We start from the raw sequence: 22,685 nt of genomic DNA, 5'->3' as shown, positions 1-22,685 counted from the left end.
TAATAAAATGGCACATTTAACATTCAAACATTGAACAGGGTTTCTAAGTGAGTGTGTGTCTCTCTCTTTCTTTCTGGTATAACAGCTCCATCTTCATAAGGACCTGACAGTACACCTTAATGAGAGACTGGGGAGCTAAGCATCTTCACACAACCAGAGAGGGGGTGAGGAGGAGATAAAGAATCCAGAGAAAGGGGATGCAGCGCATTGAGGGGATAAAGACTCCGAGGGTTCCTGGGTTAATGGATTCTGTGGTGCTAATTTAGACAATTAGAGCCTGGAAGAAATGAGGTCACACAGAAAAGAAAGCCCACTACAGACTTAATGCAGGGCAGTTATTTATTTATTTGTTCAACAAATATTTATTGTTCATCGAAGATGAGCCAGATTTTATGGGCATTTGTGACAGAGGCCGGCCTTAGCTTTAGGAAAAGGAACTCCAACAGCAGTAGTGATCTCTCAGATCATCTTGTTCACCCTCCTCGGGAGAGATTTAGTCAAAAATCCATCCCAAGCTCTTCAAATATCCCAGCGAAGATATTTATTTATTTATTTATTTATTTATTTATTTTTTTTTTTTTTTTGATGCAGAGTCTCACTCTTGTTGCCCAGGCTGGAGTGCAATGGCACAATCTTGGCTCACTGCAATCTCCGCCTCCCGGGTTCAAGTGATTCTCCTGCCTCAGTCTCCCAAGTCACCTCTGGTAGAGGCGAACCTACCCAAAGAAATGAGGTCATTTGTTTAAACAAGGTGGGATTACAGGCATGTGCCACCACACCTGGCTAATTTGGTATTTTTAGTAGAGGCAGGGTTTCACCATGTTGGCCAAGCTGGTCTTGAACTCCTGGCCTCAGGTGATCTGCCTGTCTCGGCCCCTCAAAGTGCTGGGATTACAGGTTTGAGCCACCACACCTCGCCCCCAGCAAAGAGAATTTTTAACAACTGCTTTGGTTTCCAGAGCCAGTTCTTGTGCCCTCTACTTCCTGATATATCCATCTCAAAGGTCCTTGCTACTCTGTGATTGTAGAATATCTGATCAGCTTTCTGGGAGCAAGAAAGTAGTTGTGAATGGGGAGGTGACCAAGGAAAGAAGGTGGACTCAATTGCCTGGTGTTTACGGGGGATTCAAGCGAGGCAGAAGCAAAGGGGAGCTGGCCAAGGAAAGAAGGTAGACTCAATCATCTTGTGTTTATGCGGGATTCAAGCAAGGCAGAAGAAAAAGGATGACGTCTCAGGGATACTCCCTTCATCTGAGACATCTTCTCCATCTGTGAAATCGGCTCCTGTGCACAGAAGGGAGGCTTCTGGCCAGAGGTCAAAGGTGGGCTTTGCCCAGGCTTGGGAAACGGCTGATTCGAAAAGGTGCCAAGTCATAAGATGGTGTTAATTTCATGCTTAATTCATACAGGATCTTCCCCACCACAGGGGCCAGCTTGAATCCATGCCCTAGGAAGGGAAGAACAGACTCTCTGGCAACTTCACAGAGAGGCTGAGCTCTCTGGACATCCCCTCCTTACCCAGACAGGGCTGACTATCCTCCTGATCACATCCCAAAGCCAGAAGTGGCCTCCCACCATGAATACCCCTTTTCTGACTGCCCAGCCTCCTCATACCTACAATGTCCAGGCTTCAGCACCTATCTGGGCAGCTAAGAGTGTGGAAAATACCATTTCTCCTGGCACTGAGTTAGGTCAGCTTTAAGGCATCCCATTCCCCCCACCTCAGGCTCACCAGAGAATCCAGCACCAATGACAATGTTGTTATACTTTGGGTGGCGATCGAGAATGAAGTGCTCATCAGGGGTATTCTAGAAAGAAACAATCACACCTTGTGTTCTTTGAGGCTCAAGGGAAGAGGAAGAACTGCAGGCTCTAACTGGAAGCGGCTGGGCTGGATTTCTTTCCAGAAAGGATGGCATGAGGCGCAGGGATGCTTTCCTCATGCCCGTGCCCTTCTGGGCGTGCCAGTCTTTCTCATTTGTCCATCTGCCTTTCTTCTCGCACAGAGCTATGAACACAGTAGGTGTTCAGTTAATCTTTGTAAACTAACTTTAGCCAAGATGCCTCAGGCCCTGGTGACATCTGTCTCTTCTCTTTGTCCCTAAGGCCTGCTCAACTGGAGGAGCTTGCCAAAAAATCTTTTAGAGCTCTTCTGGGAATCAGAGTGAAGGACCGACTGCCAGGCATAGCCTAGTTTCCTAATGAAGAAGAATAGGAATAATTTCTAATAGGCCCCTCTCTGGTAGAGGTGAACCTACCCACAGAAATGAGCTCGTTTGTTTAAAGTCAAACACTATGGCAGGGGTCAAACAATCGGGCCTGGCCAGTGCAAGTTCTATCTCCTTCTTCCCTTCTGTAGAATGGTGAGGGGGCCCAGCAAGGCTGCCCAGACCCCTTACCGTGTACATGCAGCTCTCCATGACAGCAGGCTCGGGCTTCAGGTCAGGCAAGTGATCTCTGACAAAGCTGCTCACGATCTGGACGTCTCGGATGTCTGCGCGTGCTGTGGGGCAGTCCCGCTCCTCAGGGTCTGCATGGTTGCCGTGGTGATAGCTGACCTGGCTCCCAATCAGAGTGGCAGGAGTGGTGAGGGCTGGCCTTCCGCGTACAGCCACAGCCAAAGGGCAGGCGTGTACACAGGAGGGCCCCATCCATCATTCCATCCTTCCCCACTCCTGGCAAGTGCTGCGGGCTGTCACTTGAGGCTGCTTAGCTCTTGGTCCCTGCAACCACCCTATGTTTGCAAAGGAAGGGCTCCTTTTGCTGGACCTCAGGGCAGCTGAGGGTCTTTCCTTGCAAATCGCCAAGAGTGAAGCAGGCTCCTGCTGCTGCCCCTGAGACCCAAGGGTGTCTATGGAGGGGAAAGTTAGAGCTGCTTCCCCCTCTGCACTGGCATCTACCTGCCTTTTCTCAGTCTTTCCGCTCACCTTCATCAGCCCTGGGTACTCTCCTGCAGGCAGTCCGTAGAGGTGGTGGGGATACAAGCCCAGCCACAGGAAGCATGGAAAGGCCTGGGACACACCATAGCTCCCAGGAACCCTCTCTCGCCAGTAACACACGTTGATCCGCAGGGTCTTGAGGCAGGGAGAGGAAGTGGGAGATAAAGAAAAGCCATGGAACTGTACAGCAATGAGAGCAGTTTCTCTGGGCCCCTGTGGCCCTTTAACACAAGCCTGGACACCCAGTTGAACTCTTACATGTTTGTCTCTCCCACTTCTCATGTTGTTTACCTGTTACATGTGTTACAATGCACAAAGATCTCTGAGCCTCTGTCTCTTCTCCCATTCTTAGTTTTCTCCCATAACTACACCCAGCCCCCTGCCCTATTTCTGTCTCTTTCTGGGAATTAATAAGACCTCAGGTTTATTGAGTGCTTACTACAAGCCAGGTTATGTCCTAAGGGCTTTATTTTTATTTTATTTTATTTTATTTTATTTTTTTGAGACAGGGTCTTGCTTTGTCACCCAAACTGGAGTACAGTGGTAGAATCACGACTCACTGCAGCCTCAGCCTCCCAGGCTCAGGCCATCCTCCTGCCTCAGTCTCCCAAGTAGCTGGGACTACAAGCACATGCCACTACACCTGGCTAAGTTTTTTTGTTTTTGTAGAGACAGGTTCTCACCGTATTGCCCAGGCTGGTCTTGAACTCCTGGGCTCAAGAAATTCTCCTGCTTCGGTCTCCCAGAGTGTTGGGACTACAAGTGTCAGCCACCACATCCGGCCTCTTAAAGGCTTTATATACAACATATATTAGGTTGGTGCAAAAGTAATTGTGGTTTTTGCCGTGACTTTGAATGGCAAAACTGCAATTACTTTTGCACCAGCCTAATAATTTAATTCTCCAATAGTCTTATGAGGTAGCTGTCATCCCCTAATATTACAGGTGATAAAATTGAGGCTCAGTGAGGTGAACGAATTTGCCCAAAGTTGTCCACTAGCAAGAGGCAGATCCAGGATGCAAATTTGACTCCATCAGGTTCCAAGGCTTCTCTTGAGCACCAACTCTCAGGCTTCCAGCTCCTCTTACCTGGAGAGGCAGCTCAATGCCCAGGGGACGGAGGAGCTGGTTGGTCCAAGGACCTGCTGTGATGACCAAGCTCTTAGCTTGGTAGCTCCTGGAGGTGGTTTTCACCTTGACCAGTAGCCCTGGGTTTATCTCCACCACCTTCTCTCCGTCATGCACTATGCCTCCTAGCTGTCGAACTGCATCCTGAAAGGGCAGGAGCAGGAAAAGGTGAATTAGTTCTGTATGTGGTTCACCCTGGTGGACAGAAAGCCTTTCGCCTAGGGCAGAAAAGAGTGCAGAATCTAGACCTGTCCTGTATTGACAAGGCCAGCCGCATATATATCACTGCCCTGCCCAAAAAGTCAAGACTAAGCCAGCAGGGCAAAGACCTCATCCAGAGGGGGGTCTTGGGCTGGCTGGTTGGGACCCAGGATGCCCAGAACAGGGCGCACCTACATTGCCCCAGTGCTGTACGACATTACCTGCAGGGCTCTGAGGGCCTTGTATGCATAGAGAACTCCTCCGGAATAGTCCAAGAGCCCCACTTCTCCCCTGGTCAACCGAATATTTGGGAAGCGTTGCTTCAGTTCCTCAGATGAAAGACACTGGTGTTCCACCCTCTGCCTAGACAGACTGGCCTGGATTGTCTTTAATTCTTGATTCTCCTTCATTCCCAGCAGCAGTAATCCAGTCTGCCTGTTAAAAAATAAGTCACCTAGGTATGTTTCAAAATCCTGGCCTGATGTGGTGACTTGTGCCTGTAAATCCCCGCACTTCAGGAGGCTGAGGCAGGAGGATCACTTGAGGCCACAAATTAGTTCACTAGCAGCCTGGGCAATACCATGAGACTCTGTCTCTACAAAAAGTAAAAAATGTTTTTAAAAGTAGCCAAGCGTGGTGTCACATACCTGTGATCCCAGCTATTTGGGAGGCTGAGGTGAGAGGATCACTTTAGCCAGGGAGGCCAGGGCTGCAGTGAGCCATGATCGCACCATTGCACTCCAGCCTGGATGAGAGAGCAAGCCCCCATCTCAAAACAAAGCAAAACAAAGCAAAGCCCTGGACCATTTGCTGTCCTTCAGGAGGGATCTCAGGTCCAGGTGTAGGCACTGGGAGGAGTCATGGCCTCATGTTCAGAGAAGAGGTGAAGTCATCTAGATTCAGTCAGTAGAATCCCAGTATTCTCATGCTGATTTCCAGCCCATTCCCAAGTCGGCCCTTGGCTTTCACTGGTTTTCTTGTCCTCTATGCCCCTTCTCAGGGACGATCCTGCCCTTGAGGACAGAGATCCTAAGTCCTCCTTCATGTCCTATGGCTTGGAAGTGGTGGAAGTTCATTCAGTTTGATGATATTTCTTTCCCTGCCTCCTGTCCCCTGACCCCATTCACTATTTTGATCTCTCTGTTCTGTATTCTCTCCTGCCCTCCCCGCTTTCCTCCTTCTCTTTCTTGTCATATATGTTTGTCCCTTCCTGTGTGTCTGTCTCTGTCTCTCGGTTCCTTAGAGGCTGCCTGTTTTGTGGAAAGGGTCCTAAACTGAGGCTCTGTCTCTAGTCCTGGCTTCACCTTGGCCGTGACCTTGATCAGGTCACTCACCTCTCTGGGCCTAGATTCCTCCTCTATAACGTGCCTGTTGAACTACTGATGGTTCCTCACCAGGGTGGTACCCCCCGCTTACCCACCCACCCAGGGACAACTGAAAATGGCATGACCCATTTTTGTAGTTGGTACAATGCCTGGGGCTGCCTCTCGCATTTCGTGGGCAGAGGCCAGGGATGCTACACCTGCAATGCTTGAGAAGATTCCACCCCAAATTCCAATGGCGTTCTCATGCAGAAACACTGGTAGATGATCTCCCAGGGCTCCAGCAATACATTCGGTGACTGTGATTTTGTTTCTCCCTGTACCTCCCTCTATGCTTTTACTCCCTAAGGGAGTGAAAGCTGTTTCTCTTTCATGCTTCCTGCCTCTCTGTCACAAGAGACCAGAGCTCCGTTTTGGGGGAAACGGATAGAAACAATGGAAGAGTCACTCTGGCCTTTGGGACCGTGTGTGTGGTCCTTCCCCATTGCAGCTACTGCACTGCCCAGCAGCGGCCTGGTACTTCCCCCAGGGTAGTGCGTATAAAGCTCGTAATAGCCTATAATGGAGTCTCATGGATATTACATGCTTCCAAATCCCACATTATCTGGTTGGGGGGATTAAAGAGAAGATTGGGAGCGGGTAGGGACACCGTGGGCCCTGGGGCGGGTGTCAGTACACAGAGCCGCGCAGCATGCCCAATCCATTTGCCATGGCCCCCGCCTACCCAGCATCCACCACCAGCGAGATAGCAATAAGAGCTCTGCCTCTTCAAAGCTCAACAGAGGAAAGATGCAGTGGAAATCCCTGCTCTTAGCAGACTGTCTTTTTTCTGTGGCCCCCAAAAGGACTTCAGATTGGTTCAGAGGTAATGAACACTTGCCTAGTAAACTTTTTTCTTTCCCCCCAAGACTGAGTCTTGCTCTGTCACCCAGGCTGGAGTGCAGTGGTGCGATCTCAGCTCACTGCAACCTCTGTCCCGGGTTTAAGCAATTCTCCTGCCTCACCCTCCGGAGTAGCTGGGATTACAGGCACGCACCACCACACCAGGCTCATTTTTGGATTTTTTTTAGTAGAGACAGGGTTTCACCTTGTTGGCCAGGCTGGTCTCGAATTCCTGATCTCATGATCTGCCTGCCTCAGCCTCACAAAGTGCTGAGATTGCAGGCAGGGGCCACCGCACCTGACAAAACTTTTTTTTTTTTTTTTTTTAATGGAGATGGGGTCTCTATCACCCAGGCTGGAGTGCAGTGGCACGTTCACAGTTCACTGCAGCCACGAGCGAGCTCCTCCTGCCTGAGCCCTCCAAGTATCCAGGACTACAGGCACATGCCACCACACTTGGCTAATTCTGCGAGTGTGTAGAAATTGGAGTCTCGCTGTGTTGCAGAGGCCTATCTCAAACTCCTGGCCTCAAGCAATCTTCCTGCCTTGGCCTCCCAAATATCTGGGACTACAGGCATGAGGCACCACACTTGGCTAATTTTTTGTGTTTTGTAGACACAAGAGTCACATGGTATGTTGTCCAGGCCTGTATCAAACTCCCGGCCTCAAATGATCCTCCTGTCTTGATCTCCCAAAGTGCTAAGATTATAAGCATGAGCCACTGTGCCCGGCCCTAGTAAACTTCTTAGTCAACAAATAAGTATGAAGTCACTCAGGTGTATTTCCTTGAGCCCTTTTTACCCAATGGGGTGCTGGCTGGGAGGGATTCTGGGAGAGACCTGGCTTAAACCACACCTAAGCAGATGTAATGTGAAATCCCTGACCTGAAAATTCCAGAGCAGCATATTCTAACCTCTGCCTGCAATATAGCAGCTTTGGCTGCTCATATACTCTGAGATTTCCTTTCCCTTTTTCCATTGTTTCTTCCTCCCTTCCTTCTTCCTTCCTTCCTTCTTTCCTGGAAATGACTCCTTTTACAGGAATGTACTGTATGGGAAAAATGAACTCATGCCAAGACAACAGGCAAATCTGTCGAAATATGAAATGCTGAGTGATGTTGTAATTCCCAAGCCGTCCTGTGGTGGATGAAGCGGGAGCTCCCCATCCCTGGGAGTAATCAGTGAGCTGATTCCGCCGGTGAATGTAATTGTGCCGATTGTAATCATTTTGCTCCAGCTCTCTGGCCCTGTGGCATTTATTTCTTAGCCCAGATATTGATCTAACAGTGGGAAATTTTCCGTCTGAATGTGTGATGCCGGACCCTCCCCTAGTCCGAAGATGTGTTTGGGAAATTCTCATTTTCCGTGGATCATAGCTAAGCTATTTGGCCTGAGGGAAACCGTGCGCTGCTGGAGAAATGCCTTGGATTGGAGAGAGATTTTTGACCATTATGAGCAAATCGGAAATAAATGTAAAACACTGCCTGGAAATGCAAAGGCCTGTCATTATGGGAGACAGGTGAGAGGCTCCTATGGGAAACGCTTAGAGAATTGGAAACCAGTCAATCAAAACCGAGATTGGAGAATGGGCCTTTTCTCCCCAGTATGAAGATAGATGGCTTCCATGGGCAGATTGAAAATCATTTAAGTGCTTATTTTCTTAATGGCTTTTTCTAGATCCCAACAAATAGACTGCTCATTCTGCATCAATTTCTCACCCCTATGTTCGTGACTTCTCCGTCTTCTGTTTTCTGCTTAGACCTGGGCTACAAGTTTGGAAAGGAGAAGGCTGAGAAGAGACAAGGGCATCCGCAGGATAAAAAATGACTGGGAAATGAATGGTCAGGACTAACTACAAAGAAGGACTGAAAGCCATCACATGAGTTGCCAGGGAACCCTAGAAAAGAGTGCAGCTCCCAGCTCCCAGAATGCCCATCAGCTGAGTGAAGAGCATTTGGTATGAACTATTCCTTCCTCCCGACTCTAGCTTGATCCAGCACTAGGAAGAGGTAATTGAAGACTCCTCCCAAGGGCCTTGTTGACTCCTCTATGGCCCGACTAATGCGTCAGATACGATGTAGGGAGTTGGTGATCAGGGATTTCCACCAGTTACTGTAGCAGGACAGGGTGCAGGATGGAGTGGGGAGGAATTAGGTGGGGAAACAGCTCGCCTTGTACCTGCCATCTTCCATCCCAAGCTCCAGCTCTCCCCTCTCTGGGTTAAAAATGCCAAGCAAGTCAGCTCTGAGTCATCTTGGGGAAGGGATTCGAATGGGGACTTGGTAATGGCTGCTGTCTTTGTTGGTTTTGGAGGAGCTCTCAGCGTTTCATCTTCCGCTCAGTGGGCCGAGGTGGAATTGGTTAACAAAGACTGCTCCAGGGAGGGGATGTGGCTGACAAGCCAGACACTTCGCAGACACAAGAAGCAGCAGCTGCAGAGGGGGCCACCAGGTTCTGCCAGCAGCTGTACTGCCTACGGCTGTGATCTTGTCTGATATTGTCAGCTAAGCAGGGGCAGCCCGGGTCAGGAGCTAGATAGTAGGACTCAAAGGGAGAAGGCAGGGCAAAAAAGAGATGGGCCAGGGAGCTGGATTTTGCTGTTGGAATCAGCATCCTGGCTGTACACATCACAAAAGATTCAGACCTTGTGATCTGACACATGTGTCATTGTCTGTTCCCAGAATATATGCAAATATCCCAAACCCACCCATGTTTAGTATGCTGCTGTCACAGGAAGCAGCTGAACAGAATGAAAAGCACTGGACAACCACCTGAACTGCCAACTCCTAAAGGGTTTTTGTTTTTTTTTTTAATCATCATCAAATAGCATTAAGTATGCTCATATCTATCAGTAGTATTATGGTATTGTGGTGGTTCTTCTAGAAGAACCTGGGGAGAAGTAAGAACCACACAGATGATGAATCATTTAGAAAATAAGAATCAGTAAAAGCTAAAGGAATTAGAATGGCTTTTAGCCCAAAGGTAGTAGAGCTGTATTCAGATACCATTCTGAGAATAGGAAGTATCTGCTCTGTCCCTGCTAAGTAAAGAACCAAATAAATTAGTGTGCCTGAGTACATTAGGCTAGCCATAAGAAAGGACTTAGAATAATAACAACAATAGTTAAGAATACTTTAGCACTCTAGAGGTTTTCAAAGCATACGCACATAACTTTTCATTTTTCATAACTGGGGCAATGAGACATCGGAATGCTCTTTTAAGAAGGGCTGTGATATTTCCCTGTCTTTAAATGCATAGTAGCAGTCTTTTGACCTGGGATGATTTCGGCATGAACTTATTTGGAGACAGAAATGGACAAGTTAACCAGTTTGAGGTATCTTCCAGACCCAGGGCCAGCAAGCCACCACTCAGAGACCAAATTTGGCCTTCTGCCTGTTTTTGTCTGGTCCATGATCCAAGACGGTTTTAAAATTTTTAAATTGTTGGTGTTTTTTAATCCAAAGAAGAATAATGTTGAGTGATACATGAAAATTACATGAAGTTCAAATTTCAGCATCTATAAATAAAGTTTTATTAGAATACATCCAGGCTCATTTATTTACATCTTGCTTTCATGCTACAATGGCAGAGTTGAATAACTGTAACAGAGACCACATGGCCTGCAAAGGCTAAGATACTTACTAGGTGGCTATTTACAGATAAAGCTGGCCAACCTCTATTCTAGACTTAACAGTATAGTAATTTTGTGATTTGCACTAACGGAATAAGACCCTGACTACCTGGCAGCAACCCTCTCATAAGATTGTGGGCAGAATGGAATGAGTTATAGGTGTCAGGTCCTTAGAGCAACTCTTAGTTTTTCTCTTTTCTTTTCCTTTCTTTCTTTTTTTTTTTTTTTTGGAGACAAAGTCTCATTTTGTTACCCAGGCTGGAGTGCGGTGCAGTGGCATGATCTCGGCTCTCTGCAACCTCTGCCTCCCAGGTTCAAGCAATTCTTCTGCCTCATCAGCCTCCCTAATAGCTGGGATTACAGGTGTCCACCACCATGCCCAGCTAATTTTTGTATTTTCAGTAGAGGCAAGGTTTCACCATGTTGGCCAGGCTGGTTTTTAACTCCTGACTTCAGGTAATCCATCTGCCTCAGCCTCCCAAAGTGCTGGAATTACAGGCGCGAGCCACTGCACCCAGCCTAGTTTCTTATTGTAAACACTACATATATGGTGAGGAGGAGGAGGAAGATAGGTTTCCAGGTGCTGTTCTAAGCCCATTACTTACTTATCCTCACACCAGCACCATGACATAGGTATTAGTATCCCTACTCCACAGATGAAAAAACTGAGTCCCTGGCTGGCTGCGGTGGCTCACGCCTGTAATCCCAGCACTTTGGGCCGAGGTGGGCAGATCACGAGGTCAGGAGATCTAGATCATCCTGGCTAAAACGGTGAAACCCGTCTCTACTAAATATACAAAAACTTAGCTGGGCATGGTGGTGCGCGCCTGTAGTCCCAGCTACTCGGGAGGGTGAGGCACAAAAATGGTGTGAACCCGGGAGGTGGAGCTTGCAGCGAGCAGAGATGGCGCCACTGCACTCCAGCCCGGGTGACAGAGCGAGACTTTGTCTCAAAAAAAAAAAAAAAAATTGAGTCTCAACAGAGGTTCAACAGCTTGTTCCAAACCACACAGCTGAGTGTGTCAGAGCTGAGATTTAGAGCCAGGTCTGGTTCCAAAGTCCTTCCAAATTCCTGTCCTCCTGGCAAAGAGGAGGATTGTGCACTTCTGAGAGTCTCCTACCCAAGGATCCCTCTCCCTCTTTCCTGCTGCCACTCCCCTTGGTATCTGTGGTTGTTACACCCATCTGTCTCCTCCTGCCTTTCCTCCCCCCGTCGCTCAATGGAACAGGATGCAGCTGACCCAGAATGGATGGAAAGGACTGCCCCTTATTGAAAGGTGCTAGACGTTGGGCCAAGTATTTCACAAAAGTCTCATTTAATTCTCTCAGAGCCCTATGAGAAAAAGTGAGGCACAGAGAAGTCAAGAAACTTTTCCAAGATCACATATCTGGTGAGAAATAGAGCACAAAGTCAAACCTAAGCCTGTCTCCCTCCAGAATCAACTCCCTCGGAAAGATTCCAGACACTCTAACAAGTCTTAGTTGTCTCATTGTGTGCTGGGAAGAAGTGTGCCCTCCAAGGCCCAGGGCGAGTCTCTTAGCGAAAGATACTCAGCAGTATTCACAGACAACTGACAGAGAAGGGTCCCTCTGCCAGGCCACCCCCCAGCAAGACATGCTCCTTTATTTGGGTGCTGGGTGCATTAGCTGCCTCTGAATAAATCTGTAATTAGCTGCCCCGGCTGATTTGCATAATGGATTTCACTTCGTTCTTAAGTTAATGGTATTTTTGCAACAGAACACTAACCTCTTGGTTCCTGGCCATTAAAATAACCACCACCCTATAGAGTAGAGCCAGGGTTTGTAGGAAGTTCAGTTAAGAGTCACAGAGGAGGTGGGAGGGAGGCGGGATGGTTAAAGTTACCATTGCATCACAGATTATCGGCTTTCTTTCCCATGAGTATTTGAAAGGTCGAGGGTTGGAGAGAGCCATGAAGGCAGCAGAGAAAGAGGTGCAGGCTCACTCCCTGGCAAGTAATCCAGCCTGGGGAACATCCCCATTTTGTTCCTACAGGAAAAGGTGCTCAGAGAGAACAAAATGGGTTTATAGGGTTGCTACAGGGGGTGGGGACCCCTCAGGAAAAGTTAGGATATTGGTTGGACTATGAAGAATCCTGGGCCGGGCGCGGTGGCTCACGCCTGTAATCCCAGCACTTTGGGAGGCCTAGGCGGGCGAATAATGAGGTCAAGAGATCAAGACCAGCCTGGCCAACATAGTGAAACCCCGTCTCTACTAGAAATACAAAAATTAGCTGGGCGTGGTGGTACACACCTGTAGTCCCAGCTACCTGGGAGGCTGAAGCAGAAGAATCGCTTGAACCCGGGAGGTGGAGGTTGCAGTGAGCCGAGATGGTGCCGCTGCACTCCAGCCTGACAACAAAGCGAGACTCCACCAATAATTAAAAAAAAAAAAGAATCCTGAAAGCAGCCTCCTCCTCTATCTCAACCCCTGCCCTAAAAGAGTTGCAGAGGCCTCCACAGAGTTGAAAATACACTTTCCAGCAGACTCCTGCCCCACTCTGGGCATCTGCCACACGGTGCCTTGCCAGCAGGCTTTCCATTACCGCTTCTACTAGCCTTGGACACATGGTCTGAACCCAGTCCTGCAATGCAGAGCCTGACCAGAGTCAGTTGGACCTGTGGGGTGACCACCATGACAGCAGAACTTTTCCATGCATCTGGTACTTCCTGAGGCCTTGTGTCCCTCTTGCTGCATTCCAAATGTTCCATGGCACTGCCACTTCACACACTAAAAGCACCTGCAGGTGCAGAGCCCTATGATTGAAGGAATTCCTCCCACAGCCCACCTGTACAATTGGGTTCCAGCCTCGTGCTCCAACTGGGCCCATATCTGATAACACTCATGCATCATCTGGGTGTAAAAGTCTTCCAGGTATGCCTTTCGGATTATCCGGCTTTGTCCATGGGAGCTTCCTCGGGAGTGTGGTAGAAAGAACTGGAAGTGGAAAACAAGAGAGATGATGGAAGCCATTACCCCTCACACTGCATCCCCCGTTAGGAGCCATCTCTGCATGTGCTGTCAACCAGGATCCATTTATCCTTCAAATATTTCCACACAATCTGGGGAAGGATTATACACAGGAAGATAATTTGAGCCAGGAATGCAAGACCAGCTTAGGCAATATAGCAAGACCCAGCCTCCTCAAAAATTTAAAAACTATCAGGTGTGGTGGCACTTGTAGTCCCAGCTACTTGGAAGACTGAGGTAGGAGGACTGCTTGAGCCCAGGAGTTTGAGGCTGCAGTGAACTATGATAGTACTACCGCACTCCAGCCTGGGCAATAGAGTGAGATCCTGTCTCAAAAAAAAAAAAAAAAAAAAAAATCCACAAAATCTTTCCAAATTCTCTGTTTATGACCAAGTTACTGACTTGGCAATCAAGATAGAAGTTCTTCAATAGCACTAACTTGGGCTTCCTTTTTGCTAACATTGTTCACATCCAGAAGTTCCTTTGTTAGCTAGTCTTCAACCATCCTGCTGCAATCTCACTTCACTTAGATTCATAAAGAAGACAAATTAGAAAAAACCTTCCAGTTCAACTAGTCTAGCCCCTTCATTTTATGAACAAGGAAACTGATGCTGACTTTATTTCTCTGTGGCTACAGATCACTCAGGGTAAGAGAACCACCTCAGGATTCAGCAACAATGAGTTTCCTGAGAGGATGAACCAGGAATCCCTTGGACTTTGAGAAAACTGATAGAGAAATGAAGAAGGTTTCTAAATACTCTGGCTCATTACCAAGAAGAGCAAACCATAGCCAGCCTGGGTAACTGCAGGCAGAATGGAAAGGGAGAGCCCACTGCAGTGGAAAGCTTTGATGATAGCTGGGTGGCCCTGTCCTCAAAGAACCCCGCAGACACACAGGGCCCACCAACATATGCAGTGGTCACTGCAGACTGCACTGCATAGCAGGAAAAATAAGACCTCAGTCTCACTTATCATGTGTCAAACAAGGAGGCTGCTATTATCTGGAGGTGGCAAAACAAAACAAAACAAAACAAAACAAACAGAAGCTTCTGCTGGGTTCTGGGGTGAGAGGCCAGGAATATGCAGGACATAATCCTACCTCTTAGGTGGATAAATCAACCTTTGCCTCTAGGCAAAATTATCTTTAATTTAGGTTACCCAGAGAAGAACCAATTATTTTTCTTGGGGGATGATCAACCATGTGGGCGCAGAAGGGACAGAGCAGTGAGAAGGAAGAGAACAGGGCCTGGGACGCTTGGTCAAGGGCAGGAACTGGGAAGCAGTGGAAAGAGGAAATGTGCCTAGAAACCCAGTGTAGGTGTGAGGGATGTGAAACTTCTCTGAATTGTCATGAAACACACTAGGCAGCTAAGATACAAATTACACAGAATTTTTGATGATTCAGGCCCTTTGGCCTTGCCCTGTAGCCTGCTGGCTCTGAAAACCCCTCTGCAGGGGAGGAGGCTAGGACAGTCCTAACAGCCGGGGGTGCAGAAGGGACACAGTACCTGCTCCAGCAGGAGGACTCTCTTCCTGTGTTTGGCCAGGTGGTATGCGGTGAAGCAGCCCTGGATCCCAGCCCCAATCACAATGGCGTCCCAGAGATCTTTCTGAGCTGCCATCATGCCCACTCAGCCCCACAGCCACAGAGCCTCAAAGGCAAAGGCAAGCAAAGACAGGCTCCCGGCTGAAGGACAAGGAGGAAGGCAAAGTCCAGCCTGGCCAGTGTTCCCACAATGCCCTGGGGCCGTGTCCTCCCCCTTCCTTCCCTGCCAAGCCTGGCCCAAGACTCAGCCTCCCTTCCCCTGCGGAGCAGAGCTGGGTAGTCTGATTTGTGAGGTTTAGCCCAGCTCAGCTGCCAGCCTCACCCTTGCATCCCTGTGGCTTTCTATTCTTGGCTCAATTATTGTCATGCAAATGGGCTCCTTCCTTTGCCACCTTCCTGTCTCATTATGATCTTTGTCTCAGGACTTCGGCCCTGGAATTTCAATGCCTCCTAGACCATACTGGGCACTGGGAATGCTGCCTCCCCCCGCTGGTTTTCCCCTCTTCAGCCTGATTTCCTTTAGAGATTCTACAGGGCCCAGCTAAGAACTTGGCATGATGCCCAGAATAAGACCCGCCTCCCTGGTGGGTGGTGAGGTCAGGCGGTAGAGGCAGGGGCCAGTTGGGAGGGCAGTTTTGTGATTATGAAATTATTCCCAGCATGTTTTACTTTCATTTTGAAGAAAGGAGAAGAAGAAATGATCCTGAAAAGACAGAAAGGACAGAGTGAGAGGAGAAGCCCTCTCCTCAGCCACAGAGAGGGGACCAGGCCAGCCCAGTGCCTGGAGGGGCCCCATGTTGAATGTCTGTCTGTACCAGGCAGTATGCTTAGTAAGTACTGATACTGGCATTCGGGACAGTGCCAGGATGGGTAGGGCCTGATTCTCATACAGTTTGAGGGTCCTCTTTGAGAAAAAGGAAAAAGGAGAATTATGAATACAAAATTAGATGCCCGGATGTAGAAGAAACTGTTTAATTAAAGACCCCCATTTGCTTCATGGTAAATCTGCCTCTGCATGCATTAACTCATTTACTCCTCATAGCCCTAGGAGTTTCTGTGGGTTTTTGTTTTTGGTTTTTTGGTTTTTGAGACAGGATCTCTGGGATCTCACTGTCACGCAGGCTGGAGTGTAGTGGCACAATCTCGGCTCACTGTAGCCTCCACTTCCTGGGCTCGAGGGGTCCTCCTACCTCAGCCTCCCGAGTAGCTGAAACTACAAACGCACGCCACCATGCTCAACTAATTTTGTTTATTTTTTGTAGAGACGAGGGTTCACTATGTTTCTCAGGATGGTCTTGAACTCCTGGACTCATACAATCCTCCCACCTTGTCCTCCTAAAAGCTGGGATTACAGGTGTGAGCCACCGCACCTGGTTTAGGAGTATTTTTATGCCCACTTTTGGCAGATTAAGGATGGCCCCAAATTCTTTATCACTCCTTCCATCACAGGCTCTGTGACTGCTTGACCAATAAAATATGGCAAAAGTGATACCATGACACTTTGTGGCACAGCCCTAAAGAGACTGGCAGCTTTCTCTTCTTATGTTGGAGCCCTTACTTTTTTTTTTGAGACGGAGTGTCGTTCTGTCATTCAGGCTGGAGAGCAGTGGCGCGATCTCGGCTCACTGCAACCTGACTTACGGGTTTAAGCAATTCTTCTGCCTCAGCTTCCCGAGTAGCTGGGCCTACAGGTGCATGCCACCATGCCTAGCTAATTTTTATATTTTTAGTAGAGATGGAGTTTCACCATATTGGCCGGGCTGATCTCGAACTCCGGACCTCATGATCCGACCACCTCAGCCTCCCAAAGAGCTGGGGTTACAGGCATGAGCCACCGCACCTGGCCAAGGAGCCCTTATTCTTTGAGCCCTGAGGCCACCATGTTAGAAGTGCAGGTACCCTATGGGAGAGTCCACGTGGAGAGAACCTGGGACCATGTGGAGAAGCCTAAATAAGAATGAAGTTATCTTGACTTGGGAGGCTGAGTCAGGAAGGATCGCTTGAGGCCAGGACTTCCAGACAAGCCTGTGCAACATAGCAAGACCTTGTCTCAAAGAAAGGTGAAGTCGTCTTGGTTCCTCCAGCCCAGCCTAGCACCAGCTAAATTGTACCAAGTGACCCAACTGATGCTACGTAGTGCAGAAGAATCACCTGGTCAAGCTTCATCTGAGTTCTTGATCCACAAAACCATGAAACAGAATAAAATGGCTGTTGTTTTCAGCCACAACATTTTGGGGAGGATTTTTACACAGCCATAACCAAAATACTACTTAATGGCTGAAGACATGAAGGCTGAGAGAGGTTCTATCTTACCCAAAGCCATACCCTTGGTATACAAAGACACTGAGGCTGAGCACAGTGACTCACATCTGTAATCCCAACATTTTGAGAGGCCGAGGCGGGAGAATCACTTGAGGCCAGAAGTTTGAGACTAGTCTGGGCAACATAGCAAGACTGCATCTCTACAAAAAATGTTAAAAATTAGCCAGGGGTGGTGGTGTGTGCCTGTAGTCTTACTTACTTGGGAGGCCGAGGCAGGAGGATCGCTTGAGCCCGGAAGATTGAGGCTGCAGTGAGCTATAATCACACCATTGCATTCCAGCCTGGGCAATGGAGCAAGATTCCAGCTCTATGCAAAAAGAAAAGAAAGGAAAAGAAAAGAAGACACTGAGCTGTGAACCTGGGTCTGTCTGCTCCAGAACCCATCCCTTTAACCACTGTGCTTTACTGAGGATGAGTCAGAACTTGTAATGATGATTCTGATTTCAGTGTTTTGCTGTTTCTCCCACAATGAGTGGGAGAAAATAATGGTCCAGGAAACCCACATGACTACAGGGAGCTGCCCAGCCTCTGTACAGTGGCCCGCCAAGGACCTCAGCAACGCTTCTCATTGCACAAGTAATCCCCCAGACTGGTCTTGGCAACTGGCTGTCCTCTCAGCCCAGCCCTTTTGTTCCTAGGAAAACAGGAACCCGAGAGGAGGTGCCATCAGACTGGGTTTTTCTTTCTTTCATCTTTTTTTTTTTCCTGTTACAGGACTTCATTCTGTCACTCAGGCTGGAGTGCAGTGGTGACAGACAATAATGCAGTGGTTTTGCCATGCTGCCCAGGCTGGTCTGAAACTCCTGGTCTCAAGCAATCGGCCCACCTAGGCCTCTCAAAGTGCTGGGACTGGCCGGGTGCGATGGCTTACGCCTGTTATCTTAGCACTTTGGGAGGTCGAAGTGGGAGGATCATTTAAGGCCAGGAGTTCAAGACCAGCCTGGCCAACATGGCAAAACCCTGTCTCTACTAAAAAATACAAAAATTGGCCGGTGTGGTAGTGTAGGCCTGTAATCCCAGCTACTCAGGTGGCTGAGGCAAGACAATCGCTTGAACCCGGGAGGCGGAGGTTGCAGTGAACCCAGATTGTGCCACTGCACTCCAGCCTGGGCGAGAGAGCAAGATTCTGCCTAAAAAAAAAAAAAAAAAAAAAAAAAAGTGCTAGGTTACAAGCAAAAGCCACCATGCCTGGCTTTTTTTTCTTCTAAAAAAAAAAAACCAGTATGTGTGTGTGTATGTGTATATGTATGTGTGTATATATATATATATATATATTTCAAGAGTCCAGAAATCCTCACAACTCCATCTGCCACTCCCATCCCCCGGAACAGGCCAGCATCCACATCACAACTGGACAGCTCCCCAGAGTAAAAAATGGCTGACATAACCGAGAAAAATGTACTATCTGAGTATGTAAAGGCTTGATATAAATATATAAGATCAGCCCCCAGATTTCTCTTGATAAGATGTCAGAGGAGATGAACAGTTTACGCACAAGGAAAAGCAGACGATAAATCCTCACATGGAAGTGTGCCCAGTCTCACTAGCAATGAAAGAAATGGGAATTAAATAACTGCAAGGTACTATTATGTGCCTATTAAATGAGCAAAAATAAATAAAAATGACAACATCTTATGTTGTCAGTGCTGTGGGGACAGACATAGAGGAGGGTTGCAGTTTGGGTTGCCAGGATCTCCTGGAGGTGGCTGGGGCAACACACAGCAATCCGGGTAAAACAGCTCAAACCTTCTGACCTAGAAATTCAATCTGGGGAACCATATCCCAAGGGGAGACAAAGGTATGAAGATATTTATATCTGTGCTTTTACAATATTAAAAAAATGAGAAATAACCCAACCACAAGGAATGGCTGAACAAGCTCTGGCTCACTGGCACAATGGAATACTACGTAGCTATTCCAAATAACAAGCTGGACTCCGCTATGCAGAAATGTGTGTGTGAGATAATCCTGAGAAAGGCAAGCAGAACACAAACAGACATACACACACATTGCAACCAAGTGTTCTGCGTGTGTGCGATCAAAAATCGAAAGAGAACTTGGTGGGGTAATTGAGCTTCATGCTCATTAGTTGCCATATTCTATAAAAACCACACATCCATTCACAATTTGTAAAAGAAGGAGCAAGCCCCCGGGGAAGCAGATGCTTCAAATCTCCCTGGCCCCTGGTTCCAGGGCCTGGGGAAGTTCACTCTTTGTTCTAATCTCAGTTCTTCCTGCTGCCCTCGATATTTCTTATTGTTCAGTCCTCCAGGGAAGCTACAAAGCATCTCTGTATCCCGCACCCCTACCCCCACTTTGTTTAATACAATATCTCTTCAGAGATAAAATGACAATTCCATTTCCCCATCCCTACTTCACAAGGCTGCCCTGGATTCCTGGATGCAAGCATTCTGCTTCTCGTTAAGAATTTCAAACAGCTCCTCCGAAAGCAGACACTGGCCATGGCCCAACCTTGAAATGAAAAGCGAATTGACTTCTGAAGGCTTCCCCTTCTCTCAGGGTTGCCCGTCCTTGCGGCTGTCCTGACAGGGGCAGGCAGAGAGAAGCTATCCACTCAAATTCCGTTTTAACACCCGTTCTGGATCGGAAGACTATTAAAGGGAGAGCCAGCAGCCTTACACCTTGCTGCTTGTGTGTGTCAGCAATCGCTTCTCATGTCCTGGGGCAGAGACGCTGAGGATATGAGGCTGAGCTGCTCATCTGATGGCTTGATTGACACTTTGCAGACAGGGGTGGGAGAGCGGAGCCAGGGAAGCGGCAAGCTGTACAGATCAGAAATAATGAGAGGACCAGAATCCGGAGAGAGCAAGGAATAAATGAGGGACCTAGGAGTTGGATGGCAAGGGAAGCACTTCTGTTCTGTTTTCCCTGCCCTGCTCTGCCAAGGGGCCTGGGGCAAGGAGGCAGACAGACCAGGAATGGCTCCCTGGACCCATCCTGCCAGCTGCTGGGGCATCTGGGGCATCCAAACGTGCGGAGGATGCCAGCGTGAGAAAACAGACAGCGGTAGAGCAGGCTTTGTGCGTGGTCTCCATACACATCGCCAGCCCAGTTCAAGTCTCAGGTTTAATCTCTTCTCCGCCATCCTCCCTTCCTTTGCCCCCGGGATCATCTACCCACCATTTCTCTTACCTAGATTATTGCATTAACCTCAAAACATTTCTCCCCGCCCCATCCTTGCCCCTCTTAATCTATCCTTCGCGTCCCGGCCAGAGTCAGCTCTCTAAACAGCAAATCTGAACAGGTCACTCTCTGCTGAAAATTATTTAATAGCTGCCTATTTCCTATTAGGTTAAAATCTAAATTCTTTAGCTTGGCACACAAGGCGGTTCACACTCTGGCCTCTACCTGCTCTTGCAGCTTCGTCTCAGGTCCCTTCTCGCTGTGTCCTTTAAGCCTGGGCAACGCTGAGCCCAGAGAGGTTTCCGCATTCGGCATGATTCTTCCAAATTCCCCAACACCCCCAAGCCCACTTAAGACAGCCTCTCTCATATGCTCCCTGCCCGCCCTGCGCATCTCAATAACACTGAGCACATTGCATTGTAATTGTTTGCGTGTCTGCCTTCCCCCAAGCTCTTTAAGGAGAAAAAGCCTTCTTTTCATTGTCATTTTTTTTGTAGGTAATACATACACATAGAACAACATAGTGTACCAAAGAGACCACTGTGGAAAGGACGTCTGTTTCCACCCTATCCTCAGCTGCTTAGTTCTCCTCATCAGATGCAAGCTACGCTGTTGCTATTTTCTTTTGTGTCCTTCCAGAGATGTTCTATGGGTAGACAAACATATACAGTATATTCTCTTTTATTCATCTCAAAAGTAGGGTACTAGAACACCCTGGTGTTTTCATTTTCTTTATCTTGGCAATCCACATCAGTCATACCGAGTGGGCACCTTCTCCCTGATGGCTGCATAGTATTCCATGGTGTGTAGGAAACTTGTGGGAATAAGAAGGCACCCCCTCCTGTTTACTGATAGGTGGTGAGTTTCTCTGGCTCTCACAGGTGCCCTCGAGTCACAAAGCTCTCTAGCTGTCTGCTATTGGGTATTCAGGGAGGGCGAGATGCCTATTCTGGGCGGGCCCGGCAAGGTTTATCGAAGGTTGACAGTGCCCTCTGTGAGTGCCCGGGACAGCACCCACCTTCAGACCAGGAGGTGGAGGGGGTCGAACACCCAGAGACCCTGGTTTCTGCTTCCTTTGTATTTGTTAAATGACAGATATTAGAGTCCACGCTTCTCCCTCAAGACACAAGAGTACAGTTGCTAGGCAGACTCCAGGTGAGGGCAGAAAATAAGAAAAGTCTTGGGAATTCAGACCAGAACCTCGAGAAAATACGAAGTCATGATTTAGCCTGGAAGTGAGGGGCAGGCAGGATAAACTCACGAATAAGTACCCTCAGACCTCACTGGGACAAAAGGAAATGCACTGAAAAAGAGTGGCTTTCATCTGTCTCCAGGTGAAACTTCCCAGCAGGTAAACACTGGAATCTTCTCAGCCTTATTTCCAGGTCTTTCTCTGCCAATCCTACACAAAGACATGTCCATATTTGCATACTCATTTGACTGTGGTGCCCCAAAACATCCCCAGGTATTCATTAAGTGGTGTCTTCAGACACATGTACATCCGAGTGGGGATATTTCTACCCCTAGGTTTTTGGAGAAGTCCCCATTAAAGTTCAGTAGGCAGTGGGAAAAATGAGAAATTAGAGTGCTGAGAAGTGGTCTTGTTCCTCTGTGGAGGTGAGGGTGTGTCTGGGATGGAGTGGTCCTGTTCCTCTGTGGAGGTGAGGGTGTGTCTGGGATGGAGACGAGGTATGTGTCCCCTGTTGGCAGCCTTCCCTCCCTTCTCTGCAGAGATGCTCTTCCATGTCTTTCTTGTGTCTCACAGCCTGGATATCACTATACCATGAAGTGGGGAGTTGGGGAAAGAGTGGAAATTGGGAGCAAGAAAAGTAAACAGCTTTTGCATGAACTGGGTTGACTTGACAGGTGACAGGGCAACCAAAATTCAGCAGCACGCAGGAAGATTAACTCCAGCATTTGGCCCTCTGGTAGTCTCCTTTCTGGGTAGATGTGGTCTTCCTCTCCTGGCTCTGCAGTCAGACCTGCTGATTTAGCTGTTTATTAGGGAACATAGACAGATATGCAAACTCAGGTCTTCCCCACACTATCCTGCCAGCCATAGAGTCATGGAGGCAGAGAATCCAAGGGAAGCCTGAGAAAAAGGAGGAAAGGAAAGCAGAATTCTGGATAACAACTTCTAAGCCTTCTTCAGTGCCCACCTTCTGCTTGTTGCCTCCAGACTGGCCCCTAAGCCAGTCTGGCCCATCTCTCAGCCATGATGCCTGCAGACACATCTTTCTCGCTCTTTTGTCTCACTGTTTCTTACTCTGTTCTTTTTTCTGTTTCTGCCTTGGGTCCCCTTCCTTCCTCTGAAGTAAAGAGAGAAACAGAGGCTTAAGGGAAGGCCTAGCATGGTATTGTGGCATGCATCAGTAGTCCCAGCTACTCTGGAGGCTGAGATGGGAGGATCACTGAAGCCTGGGAGTTTGAGTCCAGCCTGGGAAACATAGCAAGACCTTAACTCTTTTTTTTTTTTTTTTTTTTTTTTTTGTTTCCCCCCGTGTCCTCCCTGCTGGCCCCCCCTGGGCCGGTCGCCGCCCCCGACAGCCGCCCCCCCCCCCGCCCCCCCCCTCCCCCCCCGGG

The 22,685-nt window shown here is 48.3% G+C and overlaps 1 protein-coding gene across 1 annotated transcript in view; it reads right to left on the bottom strand.

The window, feature by feature from the left end:
• Positions 1-727: 727 nt before the first annotated feature.
• Positions 728-22,685, bottom strand: part of PIPOX (pipecolic acid and sarcosine oxidase) — a 25,620-nt gene continuing 3,662 nt past the window's right edge. Inside the window, exons 2-8 of the mRNA XM_023183896.2 lie at positions 12,909-13,057; positions 4,489-4,702; positions 4,028-4,210; positions 2,928-3,074; positions 2,400-2,558; positions 1,733-1,808; positions 728-1,447 (exon numbers count right to left, since the gene is read on the bottom strand). Coding sequence (XP_023039664.2) covers positions 1,317-1,447; positions 1,733-1,808; positions 2,400-2,558; positions 2,928-3,074; positions 4,028-4,210; positions 4,489-4,702; positions 12,909-12,973 — 975 coding nt within the window. The 5' untranslated portion in view covers positions 12,974-13,057 and the 3' untranslated portion in view covers positions 728-1,316. The remainder of the gene's footprint in view (positions 1,448-1,732; positions 1,809-2,399; positions 2,559-2,927; positions 3,075-4,027; positions 4,211-4,488; positions 4,703-12,908; positions 13,058-22,685) is intronic.

This window comes from Piliocolobus tephrosceles, chromosome 16 (genome assembly GCF_002776525.5).
Source record: "Piliocolobus tephrosceles isolate RC106 chromosome 16, ASM277652v3, whole genome shotgun sequence".
In the NCBI taxonomy this organism is placed as follows: Eukaryota; Metazoa; Chordata; class Mammalia; order Primates; family Cercopithecidae; genus Piliocolobus; species Piliocolobus tephrosceles.
This window is presented reverse-complemented; position numbering and strand designations above follow the sequence as displayed.